The following is a 26,516-nucleotide window of genomic DNA, read 5'->3' as shown; positions in this document are numbered from 1 at the left end:
AGAGCACGTGCATAGAGGGGTGGGATGGACGGGGGGGAGCGGGGGGGTCGCGTTGGATTTGCAAGTCACAACTGGCGTTTACTGGCCTTTTTATCTTTCCACTGTGTCATGTAAGTAGCTGCTTTCCTGTCCTGCCTGTCCCTCAGGCTTCCCCGAGTTCATTCTGAAGAGAAGTTAGCAAAATCCTCACGCTTTAGTCGGTGCCGACATCGACGTGAAGGCAAATGTCAGATGTTTGTTTGAGCGCTGTTAGAGGTTGCAATTGGAGAGAACAGTTCCCAGGCTGTAGGAGTTAACTGAAGCTATTGACACAATTAAAACAAAATCGGTAAAGGAATGTATATAATACTGCTCTGTGTTTTACAGTAAGATTTGTTGCTCTCAGACTGTGTAAAACAAAATTTATTCATGTTTTCTGCATATTAAAAAAATCTTATTGTACCAATTGGTAAACTATTAAATGCATATAAAACTAGATGTGGTTTTGTTTCCTTGGATGCAAGAATTAAAACTATTTTGAAAAAAGCTATTGGTGTTTCACCCTCAGATTTTGCTCCCACCTGCTTTGCCCTTGCTCTGAATTTAATTTGTGCTCACCTGAGGCTGCAGGAAGTGGTTTTGAGCTGGTTCATGGCAGCTGGACTAGTGAGAGGTTTTGTTGGTTGATCCTTGGTGCAAGGAGGTGCTGCAGGAGTGCTCTGGTGGGCTGAGCTGGACTCACAGGTGCACAGGAGGGCCTTGTCCCTGCACTTGGCACAGGTTGGGTTGGGTTTGGTTGGATTTTCCTCTTATGTTGACCCTGTGTCTGTACTGCAGCCCTGACAGGAGCTGCCTTTGGCTGCCCCTCACTCAGGGTTGGGGCTGCTGGGGGCGGTGGCTGAGCGTGGCCGTGGATCCTCGGAGTAATTGCTGGGCTTTGAGGCCGCACAGGGAGTGGGTACCTGAAAGCTGAAGGCACTGGGTGGTTCTGGCTATTAGGGTCTTGTGCCTTGTGCTTTGGTTTAATTTTTCCCCGTGATTTGGCCCTAATTGCCTCAAGTCCTGTTTAGAGATGGGTCAGTGGCCGGACCTAGAATGGGCACATCTTCATAATGGAAGAGTGCAGATGTGCTCGTGAGCTTGATGGGAGAGAATGAAAGGGCACTCCCACCAGCTGAGGGCTGTGGAAGCAGCTGGCAGGGTGGTACTTTGCAGTGGGAACAGATACGGGATGGACATTTGGAGGGGACTCACTTGCATTTGGGAAAAAAAATAGTCTGGGCTCTGTCAGAGCCAATGTGTGCATAGGCTATCCCAGATGGGGTGACAGGGTGGCACAGAGGTGGTTTTTGGGGTGAGGGGTGAAAGGAAAGCCTCACATGTCCACAAGTAGTGAGTTTCTCACAGGGAGCACAAGGCAGGTTCAGGTGTGAGTTGCCAAGAACAGTATGGGCAGTTACATTTAATTTTCCCCCTGAGCTTGATGAGTTGTTGCTCGTGCAGCAAGTGCTGCACTGACAGCAGCTCCGTAGGTGTGAGATTGGTTTGGACCAGCTGTTTCCAGTCCCAATTCAGCACTGATGGGGACTGAAACATTTTTCAGTGGATGGGTTGAGTACCTGCCTGCATCCAGCTGGGTCCAGGGCCTGTTTGAATCAGCTTTTATACTTGTGTTCAAGGACTTGTGCACAGAGTAATAAGAACCCCCAGAACCCAAAAGAGGTAGTGAGGTACAGACAGATGTTGGTAAATGCAGTTATTCATCAGCCTGAATTGCCCTTGGAGCTCTCTAGCTGTGGAGCTTCAGTAGCCAGGACAGGGTACAAAATCCCCAAAGCCGTGTCCCTGCTCCCACATCTCTGCAGGAATTAGAAGATAAAGTAACTCCTCTCCCTGAGCACAAATGGCTTCTGACAGCAGAGGCTGTGGGTCTTGCTCCCTCCGGGCTGGGGTTGTGACTCTGGTAGTGATTTACAGGTTTTAAAGCCTCCAGGTCCTGTTTTCTCCCCCCAGCCCCAGTCCTGCTCAAAGAACAGGAGTGGTGGCTCCAGTGCTGGTACCAACACTCTGCCTCATACAGTAAAGAAACCAAAAAAATACCTGGAAGAGTTTAAAAAGCTTTTAATGGACTGTAAGACACTAGTAAAAGAAAAATCTTGTAGGAAAGATGCACTGTAGTCATTTATTGATTGCTTTCCAGGAAATTCAGAATTTTTCTAATAGGAGCAAGTTCATTTGCAGTGAAGACTGCTTTGTTGCCTCCAACACCTCAGAGGCTACTCCCTCCTTCCCCCCCGGCCCAGCCCCGAGTTACAAATACCTGTAGGGTCAGACAGGAAACGGAGGGTACAGAGCACAGGGACAGCACTTGGCTCCAGGGGTCAGTAAAGGAAGCAGCGTGGGTTAGCAGGGGGGGCACGATCCAGGACAGACACTGCGAGGGACAGAGGGGCTGGGCGCAGGGCTGCGGCCAGCCCGCCGCTCTTCTACTGCTTGATCTGCTTGGAAAACGGGACATTCAACTCTGTCGGCAGCCCAGGGCCTGCAGCAGCCACAGCTTACCTGCTTGAGGACACTGACAACCCCCCAGGATGTGCGTTGGCAGGGAGGGGAGAGGAGGATTTCTTTAGTTGCCATTCAGTACCGTCCATTGCCAGCAATGGCAGCTCCCAGCGCCAGTCCCAAAACCAGTGTGCAAAAACACCAGAGACAAAGGTTTTTGCCAGAGGTTTCAGTGCTGGGGGAACTTCAGTTTTTATTTAAACCCCTTCCACAAAACCTGGTACTTTCTTGTTGTGATTCCATCAGGTTCAGGGCCCTCAGCTCTATGTCAACAGCCACAGTTGCAAATGACACCAGGTCTCTTTCTGAATTTTCATCCCCTCTCCCCCACCCTTAAATAGGGCTGTGATTCCCTCCTCTCTCCCCTTAGCTCAGCCCTCATTTGCTGCATTCCCACCTCTCCGAGGCACTGGGGTTTCCACTGCAATGGAAGTTTGTGCGCTTTTTTAAAGATCAAGCCCTCACTCTTTGGATACAGTATCCCAAGTCACTCAGCTGCAAGCAGAGCAGAGGTGGAACGGTGAATATCATATATATATATATCTATATATATATCTATATATATATATCTATATCTTTACTTTGAAAATTAGAATGTGAATGTTACAAAACCCCACTGAATTGCCAAACTGCCAACCAAACATAGAAAAAAATGGTTAAAGGAATCCCATGGCTATATCCTGATGTAGAAAATGCTGTACATCCCCCACTTACACATGTCACAAGCTTCAGTCATCTCAGCGACACAAATATGGCTGTTTTAGCACAATCTTGGAATAGTGACTGGGGGGAAAATCAATCTTTTGGCTTGGAATCCACGTTTTACAAGAACGCGGAGCAGTGATGGGGCTGGTTCTTGACTGGTTTAGCAAAGCAGTGTCCTTAGTCAACATAAAAATGACCTGAGAAATGTTACATTCCTCCAGACAGTTCATTTGGAATTCATATGTACAAAGTAGAAATAACTGCTGCGCACACACACAACACGGACACACACACGGCAGGAGGGCCCCGCGCGCCAGGACGGGTCTGTGCTGCCTCCGGCCACTTCCCCTCGCGTGGCAGACACAAGCTTGGGCAGACAGATTACATTGCTCAGATTAGTTCTTTGCATTGTGTATTAATTGTACCAGTGCAATAACATTGTCAAAAAGGAGGAGCTGCTCCGAGGGCAGCTAAGGCCCTGGGCCAGATTCAGAAAAGGGTGGTTTTAAACTTTTTTTTTTCTTTTTTTTTTTTTTAAGCGAGGTACACGTTAAGCAGAGCTCTGTGTTAAGGGGATGGCAGTGGAAGGCATGCTCGGCTCAGCCTCTTTCTCCTCCACAGCTTTGTCCTCTGCTTCCAGCTGTTCCCCACTTTTCATGCTTTCCTGGAGCTGCTGGCGTCGCTGCACCTCGGCTTTAAGGTTCTCCAAGTCTTTTTGGCTGAAGGGGAAAGCAGCAAGGGGAGCAGACATTAGACTGGCTGTGGGAATGGTGAAGCACCAGGACAAGGCCATGTTCAACAGGGCAAACACTCCTTGCACCTCCCTCCCCCCCAGCTCAGCCATGCCTGAGCACAGCCAGGGCTGTTAGGTGGCTGAGTTTGAACAGAGGCACCAGGATCTGCTCCCTCAGTGGGGCTGGGGCAGAGCAGGGGGATCCATCTCACTCATGGCCAGGCAGCCTCCAGCTGCTGATGCTGCATTTTTACCACCAATCATTATTTACAGCCTTAGAACAACAGTCTTGGCTCAGGTAATCTATTTCCACCATCATCCCAATCAAATTTTCAACTAGAAGTATAAAAGACAACTCATAATAATAATAAAAAAGTAATCTAAAACAAATAAATCCTGGGGAGCTGGTTTCTGCTCTCTTGTGAGCTAAGACAATACAGACTTGATTTCTAAAGGCATAAACCAGAAGAATCACTGTACCTTAGTGGAATGAAGAGAATTCCATTGATAATGTTCAGCTGCTCCAGGACACTGGCCATACTGGGAGCTGTGAACTACATCACAAGGGAAAAGAAGTTTTAGGAGTCAAAACCTAGAGAGGACTCTGAACTGCTAAGCACATCCCTTTACCAAAGGTTGGGTCCTGGCAACATTTGTAAAATTGATATACAGAGATAAGTAGTAAAATAGCATCATTTACATTATCTACATCTGTATATCCATAAGCTGGAAAGCACCATCTAGAGCTTCCCACCAGTCCCTGCAGGGATCTCCTGCTGAACCCTGCAGGACTTCAGTTAAATACATTGTGGTGTATTTAAATATTTTAACAAGGCTAAACCCTTTAGTGCTGTTTTTATGGGTTTGAGCCACTTCATTGGCCACAATTCCCTGGACTTTTATTTAATTCAAGGTCCTTGTACACCCTTCATTGCCATGAACTCCTCAGGTCTGTTACCAGTTCTCCACAGGGAGAACACCCCCACACAGAGCCCTGTCCCACTCTGTCCTCCCTGCAGCTGGAACCCTCTTTCCCAATCTGCTGGGGCAGAGCCTGGCAGGGAGAGCAGCCATGGCTCAGGCCGGGTACTCTGCCAGGTGTGGAGGCAGGCAGGAGCAGCTGGGTTTGGCCCAGGAGGGCCAGTCACTGCTGCTCCATGTAAGGTAAGACAGCCCATCTGTGCTCCCTGCCCAGCCTCCCCAACCACAACATCCCTGGAAGGAGAACAAAGCCTCTGGTAAAAGATGAGAGCATTTCTGAGGATGAGGAAACCGAAGTAGTTCTGGGTTGAGCAACCTGCTGCCTGGCAGTGAGTCAGCAGCAAGGCAGGGTTGTGTGCAGGTGTGCCAGGCTCTCACCCCAGGAGCTGTCCCTGCACCCTGCAACGCTGTGCCCCATCCACACAGACAACATCAGCTGTGTCTGAGCCACTGCCCCAGCAAGGGCTTCTACCTGGAAAGGGACAACTGCTACCCCTCCTGACAGTCCCTGTGTCCCTCAGCAGCAGCTGGACACGACCTGCTGGTGGCACAGCAGTCCCCAGTGCCCGGGTTACCTTCAGTGGCATGATGTTGGCGTTGGAGCCGTTCTTGTAGATCTCGTTCATTGTGCGCTGCAGAGCCACCGCCTGCTGTGTCAGGTATTTCAAGTACTCGGAGCTCTCTTTGGTCTTTTCATGGTGTTCACCGAGCTGAGGGAAAATGGGAAATAAAGGTTCAATATCATAAGTGAGAGCAGGACCCAACCTAGGGGACACACCTGGGCGCTGCCAGCTCAGCATCCCTACAGCAACTCAGTGAAATGGATTTTACCTGCCTTGGCAATCAAAAACCAGTAAAACAGTTCCTCTGGAAGCCTTCTTATCAACATTTCACATTTTCATCAAGTGGGATCATATTTTCTGGGTGAGCAACATTTCCTGCACTGGGCTCTTCTTCCAGGAGCAGCATCCTAGCATGCCCCCCACCTGGACCAGTATTCCAGCATTCCCCGCACTGGGCTGTGCCCTCAGCCAGCTCAGCTGAGTCACCGCGTGCAGACGTGCTCAGACAGCCCCGGGCTGGGGCAGGAGTTTCACTGAGCAGCAGCTGGGCTGAGAGCTCACTACCAAACCAGTTTGGAGCTGGTATTTAAAGACTAGTGGCATAAACCATGGGAAGAAGAGACCAGTTTTTTCCAAGCCCTGCCAGAACATGGGACCGTGCCATGACAGAAGTGCATGTCCAGCTCTGGGTAGAGCACAGACACATTTGCAGGAGGCTGAGCAAAGACTCCTGGCATAGCAGTGGGCAGTTACTGCACAGGGCAGCCATTCTGCCCTGGCCCTACAAGAACTCCCTGGCATCTGCTCAGAGCTGTTTGTAGGAAAGGCCTCCCCAAGGGCCAGGCTGGGCACTGGTTTGCAGTGGAACTGCTCAGTTCTGGCCCTGCAATGAGAGCTCACAAGGGCACAGTGGGGCCACTCATCACCTGATTCTTGTAGATGGTGTAGCCTTCCTTCTCATGCTGCAGAGCCGACCGGAACTCTGCCTTGCTCTCGTACACTCGGGCAACCAAGTGGTGGCTGAGGGAAGGAAAAGGGTAGAGTTCAGTCGAGTCACTTCTCTGAAGAATGAACATTTCTGTGCTGCAGCAAGTGTGACTGTGCCATCACAGGGGCTGGGCTGAAAGTCTTAACACGAGTGTGAAAGAAGACTGAATGGAGCACTCTGGGAGTTACTTCTTCCCAGCCTGGCTGAGGATTCAAATACTGCACTCACTAGGCTGGATTTTAGTTGGGTTTTAGGCTAGATTTTAGCTGAGAAGTGACCTACAGAGATGAAGACTAAGCTGGGCATCTTTTGTCCTGCATCCAGGAAAGCTGAAGGCCACAGCAGTGAACCAAAGGGAGAGGCACATCCATGGGAATACCTTGGGGCTGGATTTATTAACTGGAGAGGAAAGCTGCAGCCCCAAGCCCTCAGGCAGAGCCAGGCCTGAGTCCCCATGGCTCTCACCAGCTGGGAGAGCTGACTTGCCTTGGGTTGTTGGCCTTGGTGCTTCTGGAATGAGAAAGAAATTGCTCAGTGTGGCAGTGTTTCTCTCTGGGAGGGGATGGGGCTCTCCAAGCATCCCAGTGCCACTGAGGGACAGCCAAAGACTCTCTGGAGCCTGCACATTCATCAGCCACTGGAAAACAAGGCAGGCTCTTGGAGGTGTTTAATCAGGTTGATTTGCAGCCTGATGGAGAACAGATGGCTGTGATGTGGCAGCAAGAACTGGGAGTGGGCCTTGCCTGGCTGACAGAGCCAGTTCTGCACGGAAGGACAGAGGGCACCCAGCACTGCAGCAGTTGGGCACTGGGAGCAGACCCTACAGGTGGCACCAGTCCCAAGCTCCCTTGGGAACACACAGAAGCCACTCAGGGTTTTTATTCAAATTCAGGGCTTTATGGCAAAGGACAACAGCACATTAAATGATTCTCAAAGATCCCTCCCTGAGGGCTGGAACAATTAAACATGAGCAGTTAACACACTGTCCCTGTCTCCCAGTGTAATTCTCTTACAGGATCTCCCCCCTTTGCTCCCCACATACGTTTTTCTATTGAGAGTCCACAGGGATCAGGGTGATCTTGACAGATTTTTTGAGCAAGCAGCATCACGGCAGATCCCACAATTAACCTTAAGAACAATGGATCTCCATCTTTTGAAATAAACTCAGATACTCCACCAGGACCTTGGCTCTGGGACAAGACTGAGTATCGAGTTCTCAAGCCCAGGCCCTCCCACTGCTGTGAGAGCAGTGACCCAGCCCAGCACCCCACCCTGCTCACCTCAGTGCAACCTTCAAAGACTTGGAGCCGTGGTACTTGGAGCTGATGGCCAACGCGTTCTCCAGGAACCGGAGGGACAGGTCGTACTCCATGACCCCATGGAGCACCAGGCCAATGTTGTTCTGTACAGAGAAGCCAAGCAGGCATTGGGGAAGACACATTGACACTAGAGTTCCTGTTCTGTGGACAGCAGGACCATGCAGGTGTGTCACTGCCAGAAGGGCTGCAGGCCCTGGCCATGTCCCTGCAGCAGTTACACATGACAGGGACCACTGTCCCCAGTGGGAGCTTGGCCCAAACAATCCAGGCACAAGGGAGGTAACAAGCTCTCCAATTTATGCCAGTGCAACAAGAATGTAATAAAGGCGTTTTCCTAAGGATTATAGGTGCTCAAACCCCACCTGCAGTATCCCAGTGCAGAGCTCAGCACAGAGGCTGACCCTCCTTTTTTCCTTCATCTGATGGCACCAACCAGTAACAACCCAGGGAGGAAAAGCACTGCCTAAAGGTTTGTTTTTAAAGCCATCATGTGGGCATCTTAAAAGGCCAAGAGGTTTCTCAGATTAGGAACTTGAAGACTCTTAAATTACTTACATCTAAGAGTGCCATTTCTGGGTGATCCTCCCCAAATACCAAGAGCATGAGGTAGCGTGCACGGTACAGCAGGTTCAGTGCTGTGGAGAGTTGGCTGTTTGCAAAGCAGTAGAGAGCCAGGTGCATCTAGGACAAGAGAAGGGGCCCAGCATTAATGTAAAGGAAAACTAATCTCTCCTTTTCACTCTTTTCCTCAGCTGCACATGAATAAAAAGTCTTCCTCACTGGTTAAAGAAGGACTTCAGCCACTTCAAAAAGTCCAGTCTGCTGGCTGATGCACAGCCCCACTGAGGTGTCCCTGAGGACACAGCACTGAGGAAGCTGTGTGTTTTACTTCAGTTTCTCTTAACACCCCTTGTGGAGTATTTCCAACTTGACTTTTCTAAGTATGTCATATTCTGACAGTGTTTTGAGGGGGATTCTTTCCTCTTTTTGGTTTTGACATAAGCCCAGGGCCAAAGCCAGGAGAATTAATATATCTAAATAAAGATGCAGCAGACGAACACGAGAAACCTAGGTTAAGCAGGACAAATAATGAATGTGCAGGACACACTCAGCTTTTCACTTTGCGCAATCATAAGATGATGGAGAATTCTGGAAAGAAAGCTGCAGAAGAGAGGAAAAGACAACTGTTTTCCAGCTGCAGACATGAACTGAGGCTCCCATACTGCAGACTGCTCCCCCAGCTCCCCATACTCACATATTCTTGGATGGTGTTGGGATGTTCGATGCCCAGGACCCTCTCGCTCATTAGCACCGCTTTCTGCTGATTGCTTAAGGCCTGAGGAGAACAGAACAGAACTCAGGGCAAGTCACACCACGCTGTGAGCTTGAGCAAGCATGGGGAAGGAATGAGAGCACTGAGGAGATGCCCTCGGAGCCCCTGCTTACCTCTGAGTAATCTCCCATGATATAGTTGAGCCGAGCTAGCAGCCTCAGGCAGGCACAGATTTCTACATGCATAGCACCATACACATTGTTGAACAGGTTTAAGGCTTCATTGATGAGCTCACAGCCCTCCTTCAAGAAACCTGAAAAGAACATGAATCCATATATAGATATATGAAATAACCCCTAACACTGCTGGAGACGGGAAATGAGAGCAGCAGTGGGATACACAGCCCTGGGGGAAGGATATCACTGCTCTGACCCATCCTTGCTCACTGCTGGTGGCTTTACAGCAGAAGTGTTCCAGATGGTCTTGGAGACCAGGATTCTCTGCTGGGGTTGGCAGGGGTGGCCATGCCCCACACACCCTGCTCCTCTATTACCAGTGAACATCCTCAGAGACAGAGGAGTGGGGTCTGTACCTTGCTGAACTTTTGCTTGCCCGCTCTGGAAGAAGTGGAAAGCATCGGAGGCTTTGGGGTTCACATGCTTCACTACAGGGAAGATGTTAAGAATATCCTCTTCTGTGAAAGTGGGCTTGTGCCTGTTGTCAAAGTTGTACTCCTTCAGCAGGATCTGGAGGGACCAAAAAGAGTGGAGGGCACAGTTACCACTTCCATAGGCATTTGGCAAGAAAAGGGGCAGAATTCTAAATGGGGATTCACAGTCAAAATATCTCCTGTACCATGACCTGGGCCAGAACTCTCCAAGGTGGTCAAATGTAGGTGTGCACCACCACCTGTACATGGCAAAATGGCACCCTGGTGACAACACTGAACCCGTGACAGAAGAGCTCATCAGTTGTTGTCCCACAGCCCACAGAGGAGCAAGAAGGCAGTGCAACTGTACTGAGGCTAGCTGTTCTTCCAAGGGACATGCCAGCAAATTTACCCTAGGAGGGAACTGGATTAGAAATCTCTTTCTCAGAGCTGGGACCTGTATTCCAACATGAACACCACAAAGACCTTTTGGGGCTCATGCTGTGCCTGCAAAACACATCACACTTACTCTTCATGTTCCTCAGTACAGAACATGATGGCAAGGGAGGGAGGATGTGGATCTTACCTGGACTCCAGTTTTGAGGGAGATTTCACGGAGCAGGGTGATTTTCTGTAGGTTATAGACTTCAGCTGCCTGGTCAGCATTCTCACTGCAAAAAGCACACACAAGCTTTCCATTAAAGATCTTTGTAAGTCCCTCAAGGGTACAAATTTTATTCAAACAAAAAACAAATCAAAAAGGGAGGTCCTGTTAAAGAACGAGAGCTACAGAAGTTTGGTGAATGCAGGGACAAGCCAGGGTCATCTGCTCCACTTACCATTCAAGACTGAAATCAAAATAGTTCTTTGCTTCTGAACAAATATTCTTCCATAGCTCCTGAGGGGTCATGCTGGCCCATGCAGTGTTATCAGCATTTCCAAGGTTCCTGTTTTTCCTTTTCTTATTCTTCTTCTTGGAGACCAGCTCATCAGCTGGAAGATGGGCAATGGGATTTGGGAAGGAGCTCAGAAAACAATTGAGGAAGTGGCTGATGGCAGCGGATAAACCTGACAGCTCCACACCCTACAGTGAGACGCCAGAGTCAGTCAGGAGAGACACCTGCCATCCCCCAGCACTGCTCCCACCCCGAGCCTCACACACATCCAGTCCTGCAGAAACAGGGGGCTCCTCCACGAGAGGGACAGGAAGGCAGTGTTTACAAGTGGCACTCACTAGCACAGACAGAGTTATGTTGATACAGGATTAAGTAAACCCCTACACACAGAAATGTGTAGTTACATTTCGGGCTGCTACCTGGGACAGAAAGCAGAGAGTGCAAAGAAGACTTTGGCATTGGAACCAAGCCAAGTGTATTGCTAGGCAGTGTGTGAACAGATACAAGGATATGCAGTGTTAAACCAATTAAAAAGGCTCCTTAGAGGGGCAAAAACAACACTGTTTAAGAGGAAAAGGTTTTACAAGGAAAACAAGCTGTGATTTCACTTTTAAAAGCCTCCCACATAATGAGTGAGGATCTGGGGAGGAAAAGCATGAATGATTGCTCTCTGAGAAAGCTTTCTTCAAGTGGGAACTTGTTTTCCCTTACATACAGGCCTGTACCTATTTCAGTGCTAATGAGCCTGTACTTCTCATTGCTGCACAACCCCCAGGAACTGCCTAATGAGAGGAGAACCCCAAACTGCTCTGTTTGTGGAAAAAAGTCATTAGAGGGAGGACACAGGAGGCAGGAGGTCAGATTGCAGGTCATACCTGGAGGTACGTCTTGAAGATGTGTTTGGCTGATCGAGTGATCAATTCGCTGATTCCAATTTTCTGCCCAAAGGAATAAAGAACAGACTGAGTCCATTGGCAAGAAAACGGAAAAACACACTGGGCTTTTGAAATGGTCTTTTAGCAAGATCTGCAAAAGATACACTATTCTCCCTGCAGCACAGAACTGCTGCAAAAGCATTTGACAGCTCTCCTGGAGCCAGCGAGGAGCTGCTGGCATCTCTGTGCCTGGTGCCCACAAGCCACGGGTGCGGCTCCAGCAGCGCTTCAGGGGCTGCCACAGCCCAGCCCCTGCCTGCTCCTGGGCAGCCACACTCACAACACTTCAGAGTTTGATACAAAGCCCAGATGTGTCTTAGAGGCTTAAAAAAATGCATGGCTGAAAATCCAACTGTGTTAGTCACTGTTACATTTGGGAATCCCTGAAGCAATTCTCTACCCCAAGGATACTCACAGTTCCTAACATTAAGGATTTGGAAAAAATACTCCCTGGCCAACACTTACAGGTCCTCCTCCCCTGCTTTTACACAGGGAGAACAAGTGGCCAAGTGGGAGTCTCCTCAGGACAAACAATGCCAGCATGGTTTGAAGTGTGTGATGTTAAGCCTGATGCTTACATAGATGTGATCCAGCTGTGCCCGGCCCGGGGTCTTGGTGATGAAGTTGATCACTTTGCCCAGGTAACGCATGTTGATGCCCCTCTGGTGCATGGCCTCAGCCAAGGTGGCCCCGTCCATCGGCAGCACCGTGTGATCCAGGCAGTCCTTGACCTGCAGGGAATGTACAGACTTTGGCTACTGAGGACAAACATGGAGGAAAGAACTTCCATTAAAAAAAACAACAACCAACCCACACCGGGAGGCAGGACAGGCATTCCCTGATGCCACTGCAGACACCTCGATACCTGGGCTGAGGGTCACCCTGAAAGCAGGCACTGACCCCAAACAAGACTCTTGGTGGGGAACACCTGCTGTAACACCAGGGACCACCCTGGTAACACAGGCAGGGGGACACCTGCAGTAGCCAGCCCAGTCTGGGCCAGGTCCTTGCCACTGGGGCCAGTTTCACTCCTCTTTCTCAGCAGGAAAGGAGCTCTCTCTACACTATCTCTGAGGCAAAACAACTCCTACTTGTGCAAGTAGCAGGCTGACCCTTTTTTAAGGGCCTCACAGTCACTAACTAATTGCCATTTCCAATTAAAAGAGTACGTGCAGCTGGGCACACATAGGTGATAAGGACAAATGGCACTTGCATGTTAAAGTTGTGTTGCAGTGCTGATAAACAGTTGTTTAATTCATGTCATGGACTAACACCAGCTCCTCTCTGATATGCACAGGACTACCTGCTACAGCAGCTGGTCTGCAATCTGCTCTCACACGGGCCTGTGCAGTGTTTTGGGTTTATACACTGGAGTATGAACTACCTTGTAATCAACAATCACTGAACCCTTTTCTGACTCACTCACCTCCTTTTTTATTTGAAGACTGAACAGCTGCTTCTGAAGGTTGTGCTGCCTACAGAATTAGTGGATTTAGAGTTCAGAAGACACTTTCCAACAAGGAAAACCGTCTCCTACACATGACCAACAACTTCTAGACCTCTTGGAGTAGAGCTCATGAGTTCTCTCCTGCCAGTTCCAGTGCCTGCTCTGACAGCTGCATTTGCCATCAATGCACAAGTGTCCCAGGAAGGGAGAAACTGGGACTTCTTACCTGGCCAGGTGCATGGGTAACATCCAAAATGCTTAAGGACTTACAGAAGGAGTTTTTAATGACTGCTATTAGTAAAAATAATTTCCCAGTTTATTTCAAATTATTAGTCACCGACTGAGTCACAGCCAGGGTCAGCTAAAACAATAAGCTGTGAAGTATGCCCAGGGCTAGGGAGGATGACTTATGTGGTCTTTATTGTCCCAAACTCCTAGCAATAGCTTTAATTACCAGTGCCAATTTTTTTTTTTTTTGTTGGATTGAGGTGAGAAAATTGTTCCATGATGTAAGATGGGAAATGGAAAACCCCTCGTGCCTTGCACGCAATGCTCATGCTGTTCCCTGTGGTCCCCCACCAGTGCCAGAGCCTGTGGCTGCTCAGGTGTCCCAGAGGTCACCTGTGCTGGCTCAGAGCAGCCAGGCTGTGAGGGCAGCATCACAGCTGGCTCTGGGTTCCTTACCAAGCCTGGGATCTGGCACGACAGCAGGAATGCAGCAGCATCCTTCAGCAGCTGCTTCTGATCCTGCACCTCCTCTTTGCTTGACTCAGGGAAGCGAACACCTGGGAGAGGAAAAAAACCCATCAACCATAGCAACTCACAGAAACAAGTCCTCTACACAAAGTACATAGTAACAACAGGTTAAACGTTAAGACTAATTGTCTTCCTGGAATTAAGATGCTTCAAATCTTATCTCAGGCTATACATGTTTTGATGGGAAGAGCATTGGCTGCTGTGTTCAGGCAGTGGCTGGGCTGTTCGACCTCAATGGTTTGGCCATTCCCCTGTAATATGCCTGCACACTGTCCCAGTATTCACCCCAGAAACACTCTGGTAGCTTCTTCTCAAGTTCCCAATAAAAAATACTGCTCTAAGTAATGGAAATTCATGTGTGATGCCTTTGCCTGACGTGTGCATGTGAAAGGGCACTGTGACTGCTCACTGAAGTGTTACTAAAACAAACCCAGCCCTTCACTGCGCTCCCAACACCAGTCGTTCAACTACAAGTGTTATTTTTTGTGTAAACTACTACACGAGGATCAAATTTTACTTTTTTCCTCCCTCTGCTTCTTTTCACGTGGTCTCACAGCTGGGATGCTGGAGATCACAGGAGGATTCTTGGCACAGCCCTGAGCCCGTGGCAGGAGACGCTCCCGCCTGCACTTGGCAGCTCCAGCACTGCAACCCATTGCTGCTTCCTCCCTTCTGCCTCCCTGTGCTTCACACAGCCCTGCTCCATGCCCAGCCAAACAACAGCCTGCAACACTCTTGGCTACAGAGCAGTTTTTGTCTGCAGCTGGCTGGTCCCAGCTCTGGGCACACGTACCTGGTGAGAAAATATCTGGGTTAAACCGAATATCAAATGATGTGTCACTAATGGAGCCCACAGCCTTGCAAGCATTCCGAATCACTTCTCTGCTTTTGGGATCCACTGGAGCAGGAAGAAAAACAGAATAAAAATGAATGTGGAGTTCAACAAATTACAAACCTAGCTATTAAATAAAGTTTTCTTATTAAAAACAGCAATGATGGCACATTCAGAAGAAATCCATTATAAAAGCAATCAATTGTAAAGGAGAATGGCTTTGAAGTCTGAATAAGAGCACATAAGAGATGACCCAAAAACCCCATGGACATCCCCACCTCCAAGCACAGGCACTCAGAAATCCAAGCCTGGTGTTCCCAAAGGTGCCCATGCTGGCCTCCTGCCTGGCCCCAGCGCTCCCCTGCAGTCCACAGGCCAGCCAGGCTGGGCTCTCGCTCCCAGGGAAGAGCTGAGGGGCTGGTGGCCTTGCTGGGTTCAGACACCTCACCCACCCTGCCCCCAGGGGCGTCATTCATCAGGGTGTGAGCAGCTCTAACAAAGAGGCCGGGCAGCACTGACAGGCAGCCGGTGCTTGTCCTGCTTAACCACCATCAATCAGCCCAGCCACCCCCAGCCTGGCGCTGCTCCCACCAGTGCCAGCCCCCCAGGCCTGCACGGACAGGGCTGAGGGTGCAATACCTGTTCCGTCGTCAGACGCGATGGTCTCGGCCAGCTCCTTCACCTGATCAAGCCCAGTCACGCCATCCTCTATTTTGCCATCCTCTGACTCAGGCCTCTCACTCTCTGCGGTGCCGTTCTCTGCAGAGGCACCATTTTCCAGCGTAGCTGAGTTCTCCTGCTTGTTGGCTTTCTGCTGCATCAGCTGCAGCGCAGCCAGCTTCATGAATAAGAGATACCTGCAGCACAGGGAAAGGGCAGCTCAGCACAGCAGAATCCCAGAGCACCACACGCCTGGAATGTGTCCCACTCCCTGAGCTCTCCTGCCTTGCCAGTGCCAAGTGACCCAAACATCCCACCACAAACACGCCTACAGCAGGATTTTTTCCAGCCTCTAGAAACAAAAGTAACATTCAGGACATTGGGAAATCCTTAAAAAGAAGCATAAATCCTTCCCATTCCCTAGCCATCAAGTGAAAAGGATACCTGCAGGGAAAGAACTTCTAAATGTTTGGTTAGGAATCAACAATAACAGATCTGGACATTAAAACACAAACCATCTCTTTCCCTGGCTCCCTGTCCAAATCCCTACTGTTCTCACCTCCTGTTAATTAAGTTCCTATAACTGCATTTACACAGCCAGGCAATGGGGCAATTAGCTGCTCACTTGTGGGAGCTCTGCTGGCATGTTCCCAGGACAGTGCAGCAAGGTCCTGACTTGAACCATGACCAGCTGCAGGTGGAGGAAGGGGGGAACCTCTGCTCACCTGTGTTCTACAAAGGCATCAACAAGCTCTTGCCGGAGACAGCAAAGCTTGTGTCTGTGCTGCTTGGGGAACCCCATTTTCTTACACTCCTCTGGCATCTCCTCCCCTTCAACAGGCAGGAAGTTTAGATCTGGAGGGAAAGTGCGTAGCAGGTCCAGGATGTAGTGACGCCCATCGTTGCCAATAATGCCTTTGCACTCTACTGAGGAGCACAGCTCCACCTCCTCGTTCTTGTCGTTGAGAACTTTGTGCTTCTGGATCTTCAGCGGCCTGCTGGTCTTCTCCAGCAGCTCCAGGTACTTGGGATGTGACACAACTGTCTTGCCAAAGTCTATTGACCCATAGATGACACTCTGCTCCTGCTCCCGCTCCAAGATGCCAGGAATAATAGACTGAGCTGTCACCCTGTAACCTCTGTAATCCACCACGACAGTCCCCAGCGTGTACAGCCCCTCCACATCCACAGCATTGTAGGTCCGTACACCATTGAGATCATTGGTAGGAGCTACATAAGCAGCAACGTCTCCCCCAAAGTCCTTGTAGTGGTCACGGACATCAAAGCCCAGGCTGAAGAAAATGTTGTTCCAGATGAACATCTGCATCTTGGTCTCCTCGCTGGGGTTGATGGCCATGACGTTGCCATCGATGACAGCCATAGCACCTCGTGTTGCTGCTGCAGTGAAGTCACTGTGGACCTGGAGGCACATGGAGAGAAAGGGTCAGGCTGGGCCCCCACACTCTCAGCACCCTGCTCTCTCAAAGCTCCCTGCAGATTTTTCCTTTGCTCCTCTCCTCCCAACAGCCTTCCAGCAGGCAGGCAGGTCCACTGGCTTTTACTGCTGTGAGCCTGGCTAGTGGCTTCAATACAAGCCCCAGGAGCCAGAGCACAGGCAGCAGAGAAGGGGCAATGTGAGGAGTTGCCTGCATATCCCAAAGTTACCTTGAAAATGGCTCGTTCTCTCAGCAGCCTCTCCGGCAGGTTCTTGCGTGGCAGCTCCCGTGTGGTCTGCAGCTCCTCGTTCCAGTCTCTGGTCTGAAAGAAGGAAGGAAAGGCTTGTGGGATGCATTGTGTGGGAAGGGGCTGGCGAGGCAGGTCCTGCTTCACAAGGCATTTTGGGAGAGAAGGGAGAGGAAGGGGCCAGAATTCAGGCTGCTGTGGAGCTCAGAGGAAGTGACTTAGCAGCAGGAACAAACACACCTCGAGCAGTGGACTTTATTCAACAGCAGTTTGGGACAGATCTTGCATCAGCCCAGCCAGTGCAGGGCAGTGTCACTGAAGGGGCAGCACGGTGTCATTAGCCCGTGCTGTGGTCACACTGCAGGCACGTGCTGCCCACAGCTGGCCAGTGCTGCCCTGCACCACTCTGTGCTAGGAAACTGCAGCTGAAGCATTTGGAGCAGTCTGCTCAGAGACACAAGAGCCATTCCAGGCCTGACTGGCATGAGAGAGTGGCTTGCCTCCTGTGCAGTGGCACTCTTCAGAGAAGGGACATGGAATTTATAAACATCTGAGCAGAAGCTGCTCCTCCCAGTCACTTCTCTGCTCATGGAGGTGCAGCCTGAGCAGCACAGCCCCTGTAGCAAAGGGCCCTGTGAAGAACAAGGACTACGAGTTCTCCCTTGATCACCAAAACCCTCCCACCAATAACAGACGTTACTTTTTGGAAGTTAACTTGTTCTTGGCACAGCTGGCAGCAAAATTGTTGCCAGCATCACCAGGCAAAGCAAGAGCAGTACCTGTCCAGGTATGTGCTCCTCATAGCCCAGTCTAGAGGTGTAGGCGTCCTCTGCCCGGACACAGTCCATGGCGTGCTCTGCTTGTGGAGCTGTCCAGCTGTACACTTGGAAAGGAGTGGCTATCCTCTCAAAGGGGTGTCTCTGAACCCTAGTTTGGGAGAAACAACCATTATATATTTATAAAGGAAGAATCTTTTCTATTCCAGGAGAATTTTTCCTGTGCTTTCACAGTGGTCCTTACAGGTCACAATGTAGCAGCAGCCCACAATGGAAACCCAAGCACTGCTGAAGGTCTCTCATGTAATCTGTCAGCTCTCAGCAGGGGCTGGGAGCTCATCTGTAGCTACTTCTAGCCCAAGAAGCAATAAAGTACAGTAATTTTTAAATGGCCAAATAGTCACAGTGGTGGCTGGAGGGTACTGCTAATTTCAGCCCTTTTCTAGTGTCACTTTCATCTCTTTAATGAAGCAGGAGCAGAGCTCCCAAAAGCCACACAATGTGCCTGTCAATCCACACCCTGCTGAGCCGAGGCAGTTCATTAAGTGACTCTGAAGAATGACAGGCTTTTGCACAGGACCCACTGTCCTGAAGCAGAACAAATGGTCCCTGCAGCAAGGACGGGAGAATCAAACAATGCCTTATTGTTGTGTTGTTATTATAGGATCTAGAGGAAATTACAGAATATTAACATGCACAGACATGTTTAAAATAACCAACCTCTCTCCACCATAAGCCTACACAAAGCCCTCTAATGTTACTTCCACTGATATTTATGCTTCAGACTCTTTTGTGGATCGGGGAGAGCCTCAGGGTGCTGCCCTGTTGTTCAGTCAGGTGCTCTGTGGTCCCTGAGCTTCCACTCACGTGTCCCCAACACCCATAACTACAGGAGCTCCGAGAAGCAGGCACTGCAATCCCTGCTGCACAGTGGCATCCAGCTCCCCAGAGCCACCTGAGCCTCCCCAGCTTCACACTGGACTGCTCAAGGAGCTAGAGAGGAAGAAGCACTGCTACCGTTTCTTCTGCAGAGCAGAGAAGTTTTTTTTGAAGGTAGGGCTGATCTGGTTAAGTAGTTCCACCAAGGAATGACTGAGAAAACTGGGGTTTGCAGGTTTGGGATTGAAGTTGTATGCAGTAGACCTGCAAGAGGAAAAAAAGAAACAGTCACAAAGTGTTGTCAAACTTGAGATGTTTCACCCCCTGGGAACATAAAACACAACTGAGAGCTCTTCATTCATGCACAGTATCAAAGCTGAACTATGTGCCCTGGCCTGTAAAATGGGAGACTATAGGGCAAAGAGGAGACTTACCCAGTCTCCCCACATGGAACAGCCAGTAACCCTGTACCTGGCCCTGATGGTTTTCAAATTTAGACCTTCTTCAGCCATCCCCAGGATCAGGAGAGGCTTCTGTTTTTATAGCTGAGAAGGACTGATTTCACAGAACTTCCCAAACACACCAAAGGTGCCTTTGCTTAACAGAAACCCCCCCCCCACAGCACAGCTGCTTCAACAGGCACAGCCACAACAGCCTCTCACAGTTATCATTAAAAAAACAAAAAAAGAAACTATTTGTAGTCAAATCTGCACCCAGCTCAGGGAGTTCTGACAGGCTGTGCTTTTGCTTTAGGGCAAAATGAGATAGTTGCAATAGTCGGGAAGGAATTTCCTCCCAACTCAAAATGCACTAAATAGCTGATGACATTATGGGATGTTTAAACTTTCCCTAAAGCACCAGGCATTTAGCCACTGTGGAGAAGTGGTACCAGGCATAACTGAACTGCCCAATCCCGTATAGCAACTCCCACAAACCCGTGTGAGCAGCAAATTAAAATAGGCTGCTTCTGCCAAAGGGAAAAAAAAAAAAAAAAAAAAAAAAAAAAAAAAAAAAAAAAAAAAAAAGAGCTGCAACTGTTTGTTTGTGATTTGTTTTCCAGTTGGCTGCTGCAGGGCAGGACGGGGAGAATCTCAGTTACTCACTGATTCAAGTAAAATCCCCGGGTGGAGGCAGTGATACTGACGTGCCGGTCCTCCACGGTGATGACGTACAGGTACATCAGGTCCCCGTGCATCTTGCGGTTACCGGGCGGGGGGTTCCAGCCACTCATCGTCAACACCTTTAGGCACTGCAAAGGCTACAGCAGAACACAACAGAAGCAACTCCTGTCAGCTGGAATTAATGTCTTTGAGTTAGAGTCTCTCAATGTACACACCAGATCCCCTTTACCTGCTGCCCTTGCTCGGTTCAAGAAACAGAGCGTACAAACGCACCTGGCCTCCCTAAGCCCAGCTCCCTAAGCCCTCTCCAGTCCACTAGCTTGCCCTTCACACCATGAGACATGGGCAAAAACAGACACCCTGGGCCTCTGGGCTGCACAGCCTATGGATTTCTTGCTGTACTTGTTTTCAAATGGCAGCTTCTAAACCAGAATCTGAGTGGGAGGGCATGGGAAAGCTAAGGGCAATCTGTAGTGACCTGCAGATCCTGTCTCCAGGACTTTGCAGAGGAATGCTGCTTTCCCTTCTCTGTCACCCATCCCAGCAGGCCTGGCCCTTCCACACTCTACAGCTGTCCAGACTTCATGTCCAGTGTTTTGCACACCAGCTCCTGGACTTTATTCTTTTGGCTAAGCAGTGCTATCCCAGAGCTCGTTAAGCACCAAGCAGAACAAATCCCAAAGTCCACTTCAGCTCATCTTTCAATCCCAGACTACCAGTTTGCTGTGAGGAATGTGCCAACAGCTGTTTCAATGACACAGGAGAACTCTACCTTCCAGTCTCTGTTCTGGGGCTGAAGGGCACACAAGGGCCTCTCTTTGCTACCTGGCAGGATATGTTCAGGAGGGGTGCAGTCAATTTGTTCCATTTCGGTACCTTTCTTCTTCCGTTTTCCACTGTCTAAAACAGACAGAGACAAGAAGTCAGTTATGAGAGGTGCAGCATTCCCTCCTCCAGTCATCATTCAAGGAGGGATGCAGAACTGCTGCAAATATTCTCTGCACTCCTAAATGACACAGGACAGCTGACTGTTACTGTGTGTTTAACTAAGCAAGGAGTCAGGGAATGAAACCACTGACCACAGCAGAGAAGCATTTTTGACCCGTACCTCCCAGGTCTCCTTCAGTGAACACACTCAGGAAGGACAATGAGTTACAGTCCACACCATTGAAAGCATCTGATGGGTCAAGACTCTTCAGAAGGTCCCGAATGTGGCGCACGTGTATCCTGGCTTCTCGCACTGTGTATGGCTCTGATGAGCAAAAAGTGAGGAAAGAAACTGGAATTACACAGTTGCTTACTCCTTTAGCACACAGGTCTCAAAATGGAACCACAGGAAAGAGCTGACAGCTGGCCAAAATCATTCCCTAAGAAAACCCCCACTCATTCCCTCCAGAGTCTGAAGGAACTTGCCTTCCACCACTTTCAGCAGTGACCCCTCCTGCAGTCCTTCAATTGTCTTCAGCTCAGCAAAGTTGTCCAGGACGTTGCCGTCCAGCTGCAGGGAGAAGCAGGTCCGATGGCAGGTGTCCTCGCGGTCCATCAAAACTTGATGGATTTCTTGCACCATCTCTTGAGGAGAAACCTTAAGAAGGTAAGAACCCAGACAATTATTGTTTACCCTCCCACATGCTTTGCCCCTCAGCTGCAATATCAAAAACCTCTCAGACCTCTCTCTCCAGGCTGGGAAAGGCAGACTCTACCCCCCTTCCCAGGAAGATCCCTTCTGCTCCTGCTGGGAGGGCACTGTCACCTCTGGCAGGGTCAGCCACCTGAGCTACACCCCACAGGGCTTGGCACCCAGAGATGTCACAGCCAGGCACTGCACCAAGCACTTGGCATGGGACAGAGGTGACAGAGGGCAGTGAATGAATAGAAGGTGCTGGGGGAAACAGGGGGTACTTCCCTTATCCATTCACACCACATTAGTGGTGAGCATGGAAAACAGCTCAGTTCTCCCTCCTGATGTGTGGTGTGTGTGTCTGTGCCAGTGCCACACCTGCACAGGGCTCAGGCCAGGCCAGACCCACCCTGAGCACAGGGGCTGCTCCTCCACCTCCCTGCTCTGCCCCAGCCCCACTGACACTGCTGGAAAACCCAGAGGACTTGGGGTAGTTTACATAAGCTGCTGTAAACAACACAGCCTGCTATTATTAGCCTATTAAAACTAACAGCCAGGGGGATTTAAAGGAGACAAAAAGCCAGTCTGAGACGCAGCTATTTCCACAGGGATGGGATTTTACTGCACTCTCTGCCAGTCTTTAGGAGGTAAGAACTTCCCACTGTGTTTAGATTCCAGATGCTTCTCCCAAAATTAGAGATACTTCATTCAACTGGTTTTTGGTGAAGTATCAAGCTAAATGGGACTATGAAGCAGGCCTGTCAGAGCCCATCCTGACCTGGCAGCATGGCACTGTCCACATGAGACGAGGCAGAGATCTCCATGCAGAGGGAAGTGGAGACTGCATCGTTCCCTTGGTCTTCAGGCTGGTGTTTGAGCTCCCTGAGCTGTGTTAGCACCTGTCACTGCACCAAACCCAGACTGGCCTGAAGCAGCATCATGTCATAACTGCTGAGCAAGCAAGGGATTTTCCCTTCCTCACTCAGGCCCAGAAATCATGTTTTCACAACACTTCTTTAGAACAGCCTAGAAGTGGGAAGGGCATTTTCCCTGTGCTCAGCTCCATACCCAAGCCCCTCTGTGATGGACAAAGGGCTACACCTCAGTGAGCTCTCCTTCCCCTTGCTCCACACCTGGGATCCAGAAGGAAACACCCTCCCTGTCCTTGCAATGCCCAGGCTGGGCTAGGCAGCCTCTTGCTCACGTCTCTTCTTCCTTCGTTTCTCTCAAGGCACTGGCCAGGCTGTCTCCTGCACCCTCCATCCTTTGCTGCCTCCTTCCCCACTTAGTCCTGGTCAGAAGACAGACAGGTCAGGGAGCTGCGAGCAGCCTGAAGGTACTGTCCAGACTGTGGGGGCTTAGCAGGGGCCTTCCCAGGCACTGCCTCCTTCCCTGCCTGCCTGGCTGAAAGGATCTGGCTCACATATTCCCCAACCACCTCTGTCCCCTTCCCCAGCTGGCGAGGGGAGGTACCTGCAGGGAAAAGGGCTCTATCCCTGGAGCACAGATCTTGACAGTAAACCCCGTGTCCTGTATGACGATGACTTCCTGGTCGTTCCCATCTTCTCCCGGGTCAGCCTCCTCGTGGCCATTCTGCTTGGCTTCCTTCTCGCTCTTGAGGCTGTCATGGGGGCCGCTGCCATTCATCAGTGCCACGCCAGGCTGGTGCTCTGGGCAAGAACAGAGGGGTTTAGACAAGGTCCTCTCCAATGGGCTGCACAGACTGCCCTGGACACTGGAAAGGCCCAGCCAATCAGGGGCTAAAAGGCAGGAAGGGTTTTATTCTGCACTTGCTGTTTACTAGACAGAGGTGTGCCAGGCCCTTCCCTCCCTCTCCTCAGAGCATAATTAAGGTGCTCTCGCTCGCCTGCGGCGTTTGCATCTTCCACAAACCATGTGCAGAGAGGGGAGGGAAGGAGAGCAGGAAGGATGGGTCAGTGTACACCACACTGAGCTGTCTTAAGAAGCCTCTTAATTAAAAAAAACAGGGTGTGTGGTGGTTTGCGGCCTGCAGGCAGCTGTAACCTCTGCACCAACACGTTAAGGAGCAGAGGGAGAGGGAGGCGAGCGGCACCGCTGCCGTCACGTGGGAGCCTGGTTACTCCACAGGCACACAAACAGCTCCCACGGCCCTCCGCATTTCCAAAATACTCTGCAGAGATCCCATGGTGCCAGGGCGAGGCTTTGCCTGAGCAATTGTATTCAGGAAAACGGTGACGACATTTTAAATGCTCGTTTAGACAGATGCGTCACAGGGCCGGGGAGCTCCCTGCACCCACCTCACCACTCTGCAGTGGTTTGTTTTCTTTTCCAGTGAGGTGCATACTCTCAGAGGGCTGGCAAGATCTAGGAAGCTGCCAATCTCCTGAAGGAGCCTACATGCTCTGAACCAGGCTGGGGACCACACTAGAGAGGACTAAGGGGCTGCCAGGAGAAGGTGGAAGAGTGGAAAGAGCTGCTGATGGCAACTCTGAGAGACAGCAGAGTAACCCTTGCCTGCAGCCTGCCAGGCCACTGCCCCAAGGGCAGCACAGCACCCCACACACCCGGGGCAGGCACACGTCGTGTCCCTCAGGCTGTGCTCCCAGCAGGGCTGGCCCAGCACACTCAGCTGGACCCCCAAGGTCACACACAGCAGTTCCAGCTTGGTGCTCTCAGGCACCCACAGATGGAGCAGGTGGGGCTCTTTCCCAGGCAGCAGAAACAGCCTTTCTGAAAGGCTGCACAGGGTCAGGACAGCTCCAAGCCAGGAAAATGCCTGGAGGCTGCAGCCCTGCAGTCGGCTCCATCTGGCAGGTGTCTCTCCTCGTCCTCACCTCCCAGCACGGCACCAGTCCCCACTCCAGGGGAAATGGCAGCTCAGCCTCCCCACCTCACAGACTGGTGCTGTGGCTTGAGGAGCTACAGCTGTCACAGCCAGTTCTTCCCCATCAGCCCCAACTGCTCCTGCAGCCCAGCAGTCACCCAGCCTTCACCATAACCCAGAAAAGGGGTGGCAACACCACATTTCCCTGCACATCTCTGGAGCACAACATGAGGCTGCAGCAACGAGCCCTGCAAGAGCATCCCTGGAGGGTCGTGTCCCTTCCCCAGATGACAACTGCCAACAGCAAACCCCCAGAGATGATTGTCAGTCATCAGGACATGGTGAAAGGGCAAAAAATGCAATGAGAGCACACCCATTCCAAAAGGCAGCAGGTAGCAGAGCTACCTCACACAGCCTCGGCTGCCTTCAGCAGTTGAGCAGCTGCTGCTCATGTTCCCTGTCACTGTGCATATGTCCCCAGCACTCGCTGCTCATTTCTTTGACAGATGAAGCCATGGGCAAGGCAGACGAGAGGCCTGGCTCTGGCTCCAGCGAGCTGCCGTCATGCTAGAAAGGAGGAGGAAAAGCTCCATGCAAGAGTGCCTCAAGAGATGTGGTTTCACAAAAACCACACCATGCCTGAAGGGCTGGGGAGAGCCCCTCGTCACACCCCACAGCCAGCACAGCCATCCTCCTGGGCTGCCTGAACACGTGGGGATGTGGAGGGAGTGCAGACAAGCCACCACGGAAATGCTACACCTGGGGCTACTGGTACTGCAGACAGGATGACCTGCCAGGTGCCCCAGCCAGGCTTGGCCCAGCCCCTGCCCACCCAAGCAGGGCAGGATCACTGAACTTCTGTTCCTGCTGGGGCAGCCAGAAAGGAGGCAGAATTTGGCTGAAAGGAAGGCTGGAACTGCAACCCATGCACATGCCAGTCTGGAGCACAGCAAACACCTTCAGCAGCAAAGTGAGACAGGAAAACCTGAACTCAGCAAGGGAAAATCACCAGTGAGGACCACACTTCTGCTTTTCACTACACACTGATGTAAGATCCCCAAACTACCCAGTGTTTCAGTAATCAGAATACTGCTCCTCATCTGTAGAAATACAACATGTTCACACCTTCCATCCCTCTTTTCCTTACTTGAGTGAAGGCAGGGCCAGCACAGCTGTGCACTTTCCAACAAGAGACATGTAGTGGCAACACCTTCACGTCTCCTTATGCTGCAGGATCCAGCTCCAGCCAGCACAATCTCAATTTTAGAAACAAAAGTCTGGGCTGAGAAAGATCTGCCGTGCAGCAGGATAACCCTCGGATGTGAGCCAGGCAAGGCTTTCCAGAGGGGTTCTGTACAGAATGGGAATGTTTCAAGGCAGCGTGGAGGCCGTGCTGCCTGCTGCCTGCTGACTCACCTCATGTGCTCCCCGAGGGAAGCAGAGCTGCACCCACCTGCCTTAAAGTGGGTCACCAGTTCCTCCCACCCGCTGCAGCCCGACTGTGCCGCGGCCTCAGCAGTGCCAGCGCAGAGGAAGGCACATCATGGGGCACCCATGGACTTCACAGGATTTCAGCCGACTTGTGACAGTAGGAGGAGGCGCAGAACACCTTAAAGACACCTTAAAGAGACCTCTCTCCTGTTCCTTGCTGTCACTTCAAGCCACAAACAGGCTGGCAGCTGTGTCTGGCTGCCAGCTCTCGCTGCCATGCGCTGCACCCCCGATGGCTCACGGGAGGTGTCTGAGTCACAGGGAAGCGGTTCCACCCGCTCCAGGGGCAAGCCTGGCCACCTCTCCTGCTCACCGCCCTGCTGGAGATCCCCTGCCTCACGTCAGCCTCGAGATTTGTGGTCCTGACTGAAGGGATGTGCCTGTGTCCCAGCCAGGACCCTCCTCCCGCACTCGACCTGCAGCTCGTCCCCGCAGGTGTGGCAGAGGCTGCCGAGCTCTGGCCTGTGCTGGCTGGGGGCTGAGCTGTAACACGATGTTCTCAGTGCTGCCCTGAGCACGGCAGAGCACACGCAGAGCACACACAGAGCACACACAGAGCACACACAGAGCACACACAGAGCACACACAGAGCGTGGCCAGGCGCCGCGGCACCGGGGCAGCGACCCGCACTCCCGGTCTGCGGTCACACCTGGCACAAAGGATCAGACGGAGGATTAGGTTTCATCTCTGCGCCTGGACAAGGAGTTCACACGCCAAGGTGACAGGCCCTGCTTTAATCAGGCTTCCTATTTACAGCCAGGCTGCAGAGACCAGCAGAGTCTGGTGGCAGGCACCTGGTGAACCACGAGGGAGGGCACACACCTGAACCCAGAACCTGCTGGCTGCATGCAGAGATAGCCA

General features: G+C 51.0%; 1 protein-coding gene across 2 annotated transcripts in view; it reads right to left on the bottom strand.

The window, feature by feature from the left end:
- Nucleotides 1–2,083: 2,083 nt before the first annotated feature.
- Nucleotides 2,084–26,516, bottom strand: part of CLUH (clustered mitochondria homolog) — a gene marked incomplete at its 5' end in the record, with an annotated part of 31,889 nt that continues 7,456 nt past the window's right edge. For both annotated transcript variants that reach the window (XM_083875244.1, XM_083875243.1), the window contains 25 exons: nucleotides 2,084–3,965; nucleotides 4,460–4,533; nucleotides 5,536–5,670; nucleotides 6,450–6,543; nucleotides 7,792–7,913; nucleotides 8,386–8,511; nucleotides 9,086–9,166; nucleotides 9,277–9,416; nucleotides 9,696–9,849; nucleotides 10,339–10,423; nucleotides 10,592–10,836; nucleotides 11,524–11,586; nucleotides 12,162–12,314; nucleotides 13,715–13,815; nucleotides 14,580–14,684; nucleotides 15,258–15,475; nucleotides 16,004–16,698; nucleotides 16,944–17,036; nucleotides 17,741–17,888; nucleotides 18,755–18,880; nucleotides 19,720–19,874; nucleotides 20,510–20,637; nucleotides 20,846–20,989; nucleotides 21,151–21,322; nucleotides 22,832–23,028. In XM_083875244.1, coding sequence (XP_083731370.1) covers nucleotides 3,797–3,965; nucleotides 4,460–4,533; nucleotides 5,536–5,670; nucleotides 6,450–6,543; nucleotides 7,792–7,913; nucleotides 8,386–8,511; nucleotides 9,086–9,166; nucleotides 9,277–9,416; nucleotides 9,696–9,849; nucleotides 10,339–10,423; nucleotides 10,592–10,836; nucleotides 11,524–11,586; nucleotides 12,162–12,314; nucleotides 13,715–13,815; nucleotides 14,580–14,684; nucleotides 15,258–15,475; nucleotides 16,004–16,698; nucleotides 16,944–17,036; nucleotides 17,741–17,888; nucleotides 18,755–18,880; nucleotides 19,720–19,874; nucleotides 20,510–20,637; nucleotides 20,846–20,989; nucleotides 21,151–21,322; nucleotides 22,832–23,028 — 3,923 coding nt within the window. In that variant the 3' untranslated portion in view covers nucleotides 2,084–3,796. The remainder of the gene's footprint in view (nucleotides 3,966–4,459; nucleotides 4,534–5,535; nucleotides 5,671–6,449; nucleotides 6,544–7,791; nucleotides 7,914–8,385; nucleotides 8,512–9,085; nucleotides 9,167–9,276; nucleotides 9,417–9,695; nucleotides 9,850–10,338; nucleotides 10,424–10,591; nucleotides 10,837–11,523; nucleotides 11,587–12,161; nucleotides 12,315–13,714; nucleotides 13,816–14,579; nucleotides 14,685–15,257; nucleotides 15,476–16,003; nucleotides 16,699–16,943; nucleotides 17,037–17,740; nucleotides 17,889–18,754; nucleotides 18,881–19,719; nucleotides 19,875–20,509; nucleotides 20,638–20,845; nucleotides 20,990–21,150; nucleotides 21,323–22,831; nucleotides 23,029–26,516) is intronic.

The sequence above is a fragment of the Zosterops lateralis genome, assembly GCF_965231275.1.
Source record: "Zosterops lateralis genome assembly, chromosome: 19".
NCBI lineage: Eukaryota > Metazoa > Chordata > Aves > Passeriformes > Zosteropidae > Zosterops > Zosterops lateralis.
This window is presented reverse-complemented; position numbering and strand designations above follow the sequence as displayed.